This window comes from Parasteatoda tepidariorum, chromosome 9 (genome assembly GCF_043381705.1).
Source record: "Parasteatoda tepidariorum isolate YZ-2023 chromosome 9, CAS_Ptep_4.0, whole genome shotgun sequence".
NCBI classification, from domain to species: Eukaryota; Metazoa; Arthropoda; class Arachnida; order Araneae; family Theridiidae; genus Parasteatoda; species Parasteatoda tepidariorum.
The window spans coordinates 56,437,522-56,448,686 of record NC_092212.1 but is presented as its reverse complement, the minus strand read 5'-3'; the positions used below and the strand labels follow the sequence as shown (position 1 = coordinate 56,448,686).

General features: G+C 31.6%; 1 protein-coding gene and 1 long non-coding RNA gene across 2 annotated transcripts in view; both read left to right on the top strand.

Annotated features, from left to right (window-relative positions):
* LOC139426624 (uncharacterized) overlaps nucleotides 1-10,103 on the top strand; it is a 21,997-nt gene extending 11,894 nt beyond the window's left edge. Inside the window, exon 2 of the long non-coding RNA XR_011637849.1 lies at nucleotides 7,691-10,103. This is a non-coding gene — a long non-coding RNA (uncharacterized lncRNA). The remainder of the gene's footprint in view (nucleotides 1-7,690) is intronic.
* LOC110283390 (delta-latroinsectotoxin-Lt1a-like) lies at nucleotides 2,811-9,931 on the top strand. Its single transcript, XM_021148505.3, has one exon. The coding sequence runs from the start codon at nucleotides 2,881-2,883 to the stop codon at nucleotides 6,316-6,318; it is 3,438 nt and encodes a 1,145-aa protein (XP_021004164.2). The 5' UTR covers nucleotides 2,811-2,880; the 3' UTR covers nucleotides 6,319-9,931.
* Nucleotides 10,104-11,165: the final 1,062 nt, after the last annotated feature.

Sequence of the window (11,165 nt, the reverse complement as noted above, 5' to 3'; positions counted from 1 at the left end):
GCTTCAGGAAAGCATTTCCGACCCCACATTGCTATATGATTTCGAGTCGTCAGGATGCCCCCTACCCCTCTTAGAAGTTCTGAAACGCTTAACTGAGACACCCTGTGTATATATATATATATATATATATATATATATAAAACAACTGATTTAAAAAAAAAAGATTAAATTAAAAAAAGAAAAAAACAGTATAAAACAAAAAAAAAACTATAAAGCGAGTAGCGAAATCAGATGTACTTTCATGAACGTAAAATTTTTCAAGAATGATTTAAAATTTTTTTCGCCACAAGATTGCCAGATTACAAAATATGAAAACAAAAGCGCAAATTGAGTGTAACTAGAGGAATTAAAAGTGCCGTTCCTACTACATTGCTGAAGTGATTTGTTATACTGTGCATTGATTTGCTAGTTACCAAGGATGGGCCCGAAATGGATGTGCGCAAGGTAATATTATACTGGATAATTTGTAACACACACATTATGTATACTAGTGGGTTGCGCCCACTGCTCGCTGACGCTCGCCTACCCCCGAAAATTGTTACGCAATCTTATATGGTTTGCTTCGCAAACCAAGCTCGCTACTAACTTAGGTACATTGCAAATGCACAAAATTCTAAGAATTCAAAACAATCATTCAAATCCATATAAAAACTTTTTTTTAAAAAAAAAATTACATCTCTTGTAAGACCAATAGTAACCGACCTACCCCCGAAGGAGTTTGCGGATAAGGGTTTCACCCGTTTGCACGTGATCTAAACACTACCAAACTACAGAAAAGTAAAAGTACAAAATTAAAAAGATTAAAACACATAGGAAAAATCCCAAAATCGAAAAAGTAAAATAAAAAAAACAGAATAAAAATTAAAAGTGCTTAAAACATCAAAGTGGATAAAATCAACCGACAATAAAAATGTCAAAAATACAGGTAAAAACATATAAATGTAAGGTCAGGTAAAACATCACGTGGTAAAATATGAAAAATCACATTAAAAAACAAATAAGACTAAAATAAGCTTAGTAGAATAAATAAAATAGTTGACTAAAAGTTCAAGTGTCTCCCTTTCAAGGCTAAGTGCCTCTAAGATTAAAAATGTTCTAAGGTAAACCAAAGTTTCACTGAGAGGATAACACTCAAAGATGACACGAGGTAAGACAGCGGGTGCTGAATTTGACCAAGAGCAAGATTTCATTTCGAATGTTCTATGTATAATGAAGATGCCAGTTCAAGGGGAGAATAAAATCATGGAAATGGTAATCATGGTAAGTGCCGAAGTAAAATACTAAAAACAGAAATTCAAAACCAGAAAACCTAAAAGCCGAAAGTTTAAAAATAAAACCAGATAAAATTAGTCAGGTGTACTCGCAGGGGCAAGCAGATCATCCAGGGTATATTTAAGAATTTCGATGATTTTCTCCCTGCAGTCAATATCAGCATAAAGTTGATGTTGAGTGTATTGATCCCATTTTCTGCCACGGATCGTCTGGAATTTGGGACAAAATTTTATGAGATGGTCAATGTCTTGTACTCTGCCACAAAATTTACAATTTGCTCGTTTATTGAAGAATTTCTGTTGATATATTTCAAAAACCCCGTGGCCCGTTAAGAATTGGTTTAAATAGAAGTTTGACTGCAGGCGAGTTAGTGTGGGATCTTTAAAGAAATTATATGTCTGCCTGACCTTTGATGATTCACTCCTATCTATTTTCCATCTATTCATTGTGGTTTGCTTGATGTATCTAATAATGAATGTTCTTTCCACTGGGAGCATCGTTCCCACCCGGCTGAAGCTGGGTGGGAACGATGCTCTCTTGTACTAAGAGAGTACATCTGTACTTGTTACATCTCTTGTAAATACTAAGTCATTAAAATAATTTTGAATTCAAATAAATGACATGTAATTCGTTAAACCTATTAGAAATGTGCTATTGTATAATTCGCGATATAAATCAAAAATCGTCAAATAAATTCGTAATATATAAATTCGTGAAAAAAAAGCGGTTTCGACAAAATACTGAAATAGAGATCTATGGACAAAGACTACTCACTTCTGTCTAGCTTAATAGTATGAGATTGCCGCAGCTGATGCTCTCTGGTTATTTCAGTTTCCGTTTTTAAAAGCGCTATATGTTGAGCCACCTCATCTAGATTTGGCATGTGACATTTTTAGCGGCAATCATTGGTTGATTCACCGTGTAAGAGAAATAGTAACGTAAGCAAAACAAAGCAAACGTTGCCACCGGCGGAAAAGAAATACAGCCAAAATTTTGGAGCCACGTAAGAGAATTATATATATTAGATGTGTATATATATATAATGTGGGTGTGTGTGTTTAAAAATAGAAAACAAAACGAAATTTCGTTGCCTTGCTATAAAATTAAGTATTTTTAAAAAAAAGAATACAGAAGTTTTATTAAAAAAAATACTAATGAGCAAAGATTAGAGGTCAAGTAAATGTAAAGCAAGTAAATTGGTTTATTAGAAATGTCAAGCATATGATAAACACATGCTAATTTTCGGAGGTAAATTATTTCCAAAAAAATGAATTATATTACATCATTTAAGGAATAAAGAAACATCTGATATTTTGCCATCTCTACAAAACATTTTAAATTGGATCTGTCACAGCTATCGTTTTTCATGTTTTCTGAAAAATAAAATAAGAAAGCAATTTTCGGAAAGCAATTGATTTTTTGAATCAATCACTTACGGAATTAATTTCGCTACCTACCTTTGAATGTCAAAATGTATCGTACTGCAATATTCTATTAGCAGGTGGTAAATGTATATATAATCAAAGAAAATCTCACAGACCTTTACACTGAACTTTTTTCTAAAGATTGTTATTGAATAAGCAGATCATTTATTTCAGGTCATTTAAAATGCCAGCAGATAATTTGACTATCACCTCTTACCGAACGAAAAGAGAAACTGATGATGAGGAATACGAAAAAGCTTTAGAGGAAAATGAAGAAAAGAAAAAATTTTGTAAAAAACTTGAATATGCTTCGAAGGTTACAGGTTTAGTCGGTGATCTTTTGGGAGACCTCCCTGATCCAACGAAAGTGTCCTCTGGATTGGCTATGACAACTCACCTTGTGCAAGCAGGGTTTGAAATTACGTCAACAGCTCTCGAATGTGATGATGTCAATTTTGATGAAATTAAATTAATCATGGCGAAACGATTTAGTGACATCGATAAAAAAATTGATGCACAAACGGAAGCATTGGAAGAAGTTTCTCGCAAGGTAAGTGAAACGCTAATTAAGATTGACAGCTTACAAAGCCAGATGCATCGTGGGTTTAAGATTGTAATTGATACCATAGAAAATACAAAAACACAAGAGATTATAACTAAAATAAATACGTCTGCTAAGTACTTTGAAGAAACCAGAGAAAGTCTAAATAAAAAGCATAAAAAGGAATATATCGATGAACTAAGCAGCAAGAACAGTGTGCTGCATACATTAGAAAGTTACTCAGACCCAGTAGACAGTTTGTATTCAGCTTTAAGTGAGCTGATAAATAATAGAAACAACTATGCAATTCCTCAAAACGCGGAAGACAACAAAGCTTTTCAAGCATTGTTTGCTTTGTTTTATGGTACTCAGACATATTTTTTGGTAAAAGTTTTTCTCATGAAACAACACGCTTATATTGCAAACTACAATTACGAAATAGGAAATTTCGATACATTTAACAAGCAGTACGGGCTCATTAAGTCTCTGAGTACAAAGTTCAAAAGTTCACTTCTATCTAATGCAGTTAGAATAATACAACAGGTTAAGAACAAGAATTTCATGAGTGAAGTAAAAAATGAATGGTACAAGGATATTTCTGAAAATATTTTGATCGATTTGAAAAATGATATTGAGGCGATTGACTTAAACTTGATGGATGATGTTCATAGGATAGTTGAAGTAAAAGACGTGGATTTTTCAGCACCTGAAATTACCTCACAGTATGGTGACTGGAAAGATAAAAGAGAAGTTAGCTACGCTGTGCAGTTAAGAAATAAAAATAAGTTTTCTACATTTAGTAGTTGGTCAAAACCAGAAGCAATTGGAAATAAAGCTAATCCAACGATTACAGTTGAACAAGACAACGATGGCAGAGAGAGGTTAATATTCCGAAAATTCGATAAAGGTTCTACTCAATTTGTTGGCGTTGTAAAGAAAACAGAAACAAAATTTAGAGACATTGACAGGGATCTTTATAATGCTGCTGGAAGAGGAAATCAAGACTTAGCTTACAACGAAACTCAACTACTCATTGGAAAAGGAGCTGATATTGATGCAGTTTTTGAACAAGGACGAACTATGATACACGCTGCCGCTTTAAAAGGTAACAGCAAAGTAGCAAGGGATTTTTTCTTCGGCAATATTGACGTTAATAGTAAAGACAGAAAAGGACATACTCCCCTGCATATAGCAGCTGAGTCGGATCAAAAAGAATTCATTCAAGAGCTAATTAATCAGAGTGCAGACGTAAACGCACAAACTAAAACGAATCAGTTTACACCTTTACATATTGCTGCAAGGAGCGGTTTTTTAGAAACGGTTAGAGAATTGATGAAAAGTCCTATAATATCAGTGAATACTGAGGACAAATTTGGATTTACAGCTCTGCATCATGCAACTCACAAGAAAGGTAATGCTAAAATCGTAAGAGAATTGTTTACTAACAATGACACAAACATCAGCGCAAAAACGAAATTAGGCTTGACACCTCTACATTTAGCTTCTATAAATGGATTTCCTAGTATAGTAGACGCTTTACTGAAAACCTCTAAGCTTCAAGATATTAATGAAACAAACGAAGATGGTATGACAGCGCTTCATTTTGCTGCTCTGTATGGAAAATACTTCGTCGTAAAAAAACTTCTTTCAAAAGCAAACATCGGAATAAATAACGTGACCATCAGAAATCAATGGACTCCACTTCATTTTGCAATCTATTTCAAAAATGAAAATGTAGCTTCCCAATTACTGAGTGACGAAAGAACGCAATTCAATTTAGCTGGAGGAAACGGCGTCACTCCTTTGCACCTTGCAATTGCTGCTGGACAATTGCGAACAGCTGAGAATTTGATAAAAAAGGGGGCGGACAAAGAGGCAAAAATAGAAGATGACGGATCCACTGCTTTACACTTATCTATGAAGCGTAGCGAGGCAGACGCATTAGTCTTTTTAATCCAGTATGAGGTGAATTTAAATGCTCAATCAAACGATGGCACAACTGCTTTGCATTTAGCTTGCAAATATCGTAAACTGAATTTTCTTAGCTTCTTACTCGATGCAGATGTAAACGTCAAAATCGTTGACAATAATGGTATTTTGGCTATTCAAACTGCAATTGATAACATGGATACAAATTTCGTGAAGGCGATAGTGGAAAAAAACCCAAGCATTGTCGATCCTTCAACGAAAGAAGGGGTTTATCTTCTCCAATTGATACATGAAAAAATTTTCAGGGTTATGTATCAATACATTAAGAACAAAAGTTCCCCGGAGAATGAAAAAAAATATTATGGTTTAGAACCTCTCGAAGTTTTCAAACAAATGGGAGTGAATGAGCTTTGCAACATTGTATTAAATCCTAATAATGATCCAAATGAAAACAATGATAATTATGAACGTTTTGTGAAGAGTCTTTACGATACTGTTATCCTACCGTGCATTGAGAAAGAAAAAGAAAATACTCCATGCCCCTATAGTGCCCCGTTATCTTCCCGTTTTTCACGCAACATTAAATTTGATGTCAAGCAGGAATACATAGAACAAGTACAACCATTTTCTAAAATTATCCCACAAGCTAAAGTCCCGAACCGAGAAGATTTAAACTCATTTTCTCTTGGGCCATCGATGGACAGAAATTCTTTTTCCAATTCGGCTAAATTTTATCTTCAAAATTTTAATACCAATAATGTATTAGTATTGTTGGATCTAGTTATACGAAAATTTAAAAAGGAAAAGTACTCTTTTTCTTCGGAGCTTGCAAACTCTAGTTCAAAATCTCGTGCTCTAGCATTAAATATCACTGAAAAATTTGAGAAGTTTATAGACACATTGGGGAAAATTCCCACTGAAGAACGAATGAATTTGGCAGAAATAAGTTCGAAAATTTATAAATCACTGGAGAGGGAAAACGATAGCAAAATTGTGGAAATTTTATGCTCTTATGTGGAAGAATATTTGAAGGCTGGGGAAATAACTAATATCATTTCAGCATTACCACCTGACACTTCAAACTTTCAAAAAGAATCTCTTAAAAACGCGCTTCATAATTTAACAACTTCTTGCATCGCAGATCAAGTTTAAGCTTTTGCAATTAGAAGGATTTCCAGTTTTTATAAGCTTTTTTCTATCTGATAGAATTATTTTTCATGTAATTCTTTAAGTTACAGCTTTTAAAAATTTTTGTTTCTTCTGAATTTTGAGGTTGTGGTATATAATCTATAGTTTAAAACTTTATCTTTCATTTACTATACAGAAAAGTTTTAATTAGAGACAGTTACTTATTTTTTACTTTAAAATTTGCTGTTCATTCCTTAAACATTATTTATCTTACGTTTGGTGTAATGGTTAAAGATTCTTTCATTTCACTAATTGTTACCTTTTCATCGTATTAAAATGAAATATAAGAATATATATATATATACTGAAAAGGAAAAAGTTTGTTTAAATACTTAAATGTTTCAGTTATTATTTTTTGTTTTGTTTTAATGGATTAGTTAAAGTTCGGCATCTGAAGATGGGAACATGTGTTAGCATTTTAAGGTGGAGGTGTATGTAGAAATATACATAAAGATTCAATTTTTTTAAAATAAAATTCAATGTTTAAATGCTTAAGAATAGTAAATTCTTTTCAAGGTTATAATTCAGCATAATATATTGTAGCTATTATTGACCAATTCAAATTATAGCCCCTTGTAGCTATTATTTGACTATTATTTTTCTCATTTTAATTTCAGTTGATATTATTTAAATATTCAGCAGTAGTTTCAAATTACATATTTGTTCTAATATCCAACAAAATAAAAAATATTTTTAATTTTATTTAAAAAAAAAAACACTTTGAAATAAAAGTAGATGCAAATTTAAATTTTGAAAATCAGCAAAAATGGGGCTGAGTATGAAAAAAATTTATGTACTTTATAACTTGTATTTAAACAAATTTTTTTATTACGCGTACTTTCTGAGGAAAAAGAAAAATAATAAAATTTATTAAGTAAATTATAAAGTAAAGTAATATAACGATATAATCTATATAATCAGTAATTAAGAATTTTTTTAAAGTGAAATTTTTTTAAATAATATCATTTTTACTTTAATTATTTTTTAAAATCCTGATTAGTTTTGAAATTATACTTTATGATTTTCGTGGGAGTTCTCATTATTTTTCTTTTTTCTACAAATGAAAAAACTTTTTGAAAAAGTTAAAAATTTTAAAATATTTTTCTTGCTTATGTTTCTGATTGATATCTTATTTTTTATGCACATATATGTGTTGCTTTAACAATTCAGTATGTAATAACATCACTTATAATTTTTATAAATGGTATTTAAGTATACAGATAAATCTGCAATATTATAGTAACGATGGATTAATATAATATATCATTATATATTATTAAAAAATATAGCTCGTCATCAGTCAATGCTTAGCCATTCTAAAATTTAATTTTTATAGATATTTGCTTCAGTATAGTTGCACAAGTGATATTGGCATGCAACACGTCATCAATTAATACACAGCCAGTAAGAAGCTTCAGTGACGTAGTATTTTCTGGTGGGATTGTAATATATCCAAGAAATTGACATGTACCGCGTCATCTAGGAATGAAATGCCATTCCAAAGATTTAGTGGCGTAACTCTCTCTATGGTGTTGTTGCTCTTCAAGGACATTTGCACTCATCGCGTCATCAGTCCATGAATTGCCATTCTAAAGTTTCAGTGGTGTAGTTCTTTATGGTACTGCTGCTGTTCAAGGACCTTAACACGCATCACGTCATCAGTCCATGAATTGCCATTTCAAAGACTCAGTGGTGCAATTCCTTATGGTATAGTTGCACTTCAAGGACATTAATCCAAGTTTAAAAATTCGCAATCAAAGGTTGATGATTTAAAATTTAAGGTATGACATATAAGAAACTGATTGTAATTTATAATTGATTTTAAATTCTTTTAATATTTTATGACATATTTTGTTTAATTGGTTCGTTACAGGCTGAATCGCGATGTGTAACTAAAATTCCTTTTTAGATGAAAAAAATCTCTTAGAAATGCGAGTCTATCCTCAATGATAATAAACATAAGTAGTTTTAAATTCTTGAAAGATTAATGTCAATATAACATTAATACAACTTAAATATAACATTTAAGACCTGGTTTCTTCGGAAACGTCGGCGTCAACTTGAAACGAACGTTTACCTCTGATTGGCCAATTTATGAGTTTGACAGCATACGTCATCGAACGCTCAGCTTGAACGACGACTGCCGTCCAAATCAACTGCAGTTGGATTACAACGTGACGTTATCAACAGAAGCAATGGAGGACAACAGCCAACAACAGAGCATTGAAATCAGCCAAGATTTTAATTTTAACATCAAACATAGCTTCTTTTTCCTCTTCTTCTTCATTTAGCTGAGCTATAATGTGTTTTTTCTTGGACAAAGTGATTATTTGTTCTTTAAAGCACTGGTCGACAATCACAAAATCGATACAAATTCAAAATAAATATTTGCTTACGTTATTAACGCATGCGCAATGCGAGATAATGTCTGTGTTGGACCAACTGCTCACGCTGAGCTAACATATATTAATATACATTATATTATAATAAAATTATATCTTCACGCTGACGCCCAGTTGAGACGCCTCTCCTAAGAAACCAGGCCTTGAGCTAACAAACCAGTATTTTGTTGGCATCAGGGTAACGTCAACTTAACGCTGACGCCCAGATAAGGCGCCTGTCCTAAGAAACTAGGCCTTAACCTGTACTACATCGACAGAGAATGCATTCTAATTTTACATTTTCATGCTTAAATTTCTTAAAAAATATTTTTCGCCTTTTTTCTCAAACAAGACATTTAATAGGAATTTATTTTAAGAAAATTTTATTTTCAACAGTGGAACCTTTGAAATATATATAATACACGATGAATCATTAATAAAATATCTAATTTGAGAGTGAATAACAAATTCCTGAGATTTAGATTGTTGCAAAATTTAACATTAATATTTGGTGACTTGTAAATTAAATTTGAATTTTTTAACAAGGAAAAAACCCAATGAGTTTTTTCAAAGAATTGGATGCTTTCTAGAACAGCTGACTTACAATTTAAAATTGTTACGTGTTTTTTGCAACTTGCAACTTCATATTCGTAATTTTTTTAAATTTAAATTAGTTAACAATGTTATAAAATTGTTACATTTATTATTATTACTTATTATATGCAATATATAATGTCAGTCTTTGAAAACAAAAATGCATCGCATATTTTAAAATTATTCTGTAAAAAGTTATATGATGTTACATATTTATGCAATATATTTTGATTTAGAATTATTCTATTATTGTCTGAAATCTTTAAATTTTGAAATAATGATTTAAGTCTAAGACTTTCTTTAAATTATATTTTCCCGATTTTTTTAAATTCTTAAATCGATTTTTTTAAACGCTTAAATTCTTAAAATGTTATGCTATATGTTGTTATTCATGAGGTTAAGGTCATTTAATCATTTATTGTTTTGATTGCCTTTTTGGATTTTATTTTTTTGCTTAAATTCTAAAGATGTTATGCTATATGTAGTTATTCATAAGGTTGTTTGTAAGTATGCTTGTAAAAAATCTTTTCATGCAATATTTCGAGTAAATATACTGCTTGTTTATTATTTTTTATACACCAATCATAAATTATTGCATTTAACATTGCCACTCTTCAGTGTAATTTGGTATGTTGGTTTCAAAACCATGTGCTTGTCACATTTTGTTCGATTACTATTAAATTTGTTTAAACCTTTTGTTTAAAACTTAAAAGACAAAAAATAATTACGTATCTTTAAAATAATAAAAAAATGATGTATCATGCATGTAAAAAAATTATTTTTTGAAGAGGATAATAAAGTTACTTCGAACCACATAAAATTTCATTATTTGACCTTCGTGTACACTGCAAATTTTTTTGAAGTTATACTTCTTATGCGACTTCTAACAAGGTTGCGTTAAACGTTTAATGCTTAATTTTTATTGGCCGGGAAATCACGTGGTAGGATCCAGTTTTCCCTCATTCATTTCCATTTTGTTTTGGTTCTCATTAGCATAAAAAATCATAAAAGTCATAAAAGTATTCGCGATCGCAACAAACTATAGGGGGCGTTGTTGTATGAGACTAATACCTGCGATTTCTATATGAACAGTCATTCAGTTACTCTAGAGACGTCGTTAATGTAGCACGTAGCATTGCAACGTTCCTTCTTTATTGTGGCTAATTAAATTTAAAAAAGAAAAATGCTTGATATTCTTTCTTANTTAATACAAATACAATTTCCAGGGCGAGACGATGAGGCAACCACAAGCACTTCCACTGGTTCAAGAGGTCCACGAGGGAAAAATGCGCAGTATTACCGTGATTACAGAGCACGGAAGCGAGCGGAACAGGAAAAAGAGTTGAATAGAACTAGTGATGTTTCTACGACTGCTGATTCTTCTACAATTAACGTCGCAGGCTGCGAAGTTTAATTTCTTCCGCTCGGAGGGACTCAACGCACTATTTTTTTTTTGTGTGTAATTTGACTTCATAAATAGCGGCAGCTACTTTAACAACAAGAACAGTTCTTTTCGTAGTGATGTTTGTTTACACCTTTTGATGTAAAGCAGCTTCCACCATTTCTAAAATTCAGTATCGTAAATATTTATAATAACAATAACATCTGCTGCACATAAGAGTAACCTGCAAATTACTTTGGGGGGGGCGGTAGCTCATTCCTGATTGGTTGCTGAAACATGGTATTTAGTTGCGTTTGAAACTGTTCCATCCATTCTCTATTTCAAGTAAATCAAATCTGCCAAGCATTAATTCACTTAAAAGATACATTCTATATTCTTTCGCAAAGATTCTTTCGCAAAAATTTCAATTCTTTCAATATTTCTTACTTAACACA

Bases quoted from the DNA above. Each gene is read 5' to 3' on its own strand.
- LOC110283390 (XM_021148505.3), top strand. From the start codon at position 2,881: ATGCCAGCAGATAATTTGACTATCACCTCTTACCGAACGAAAAGAGAA.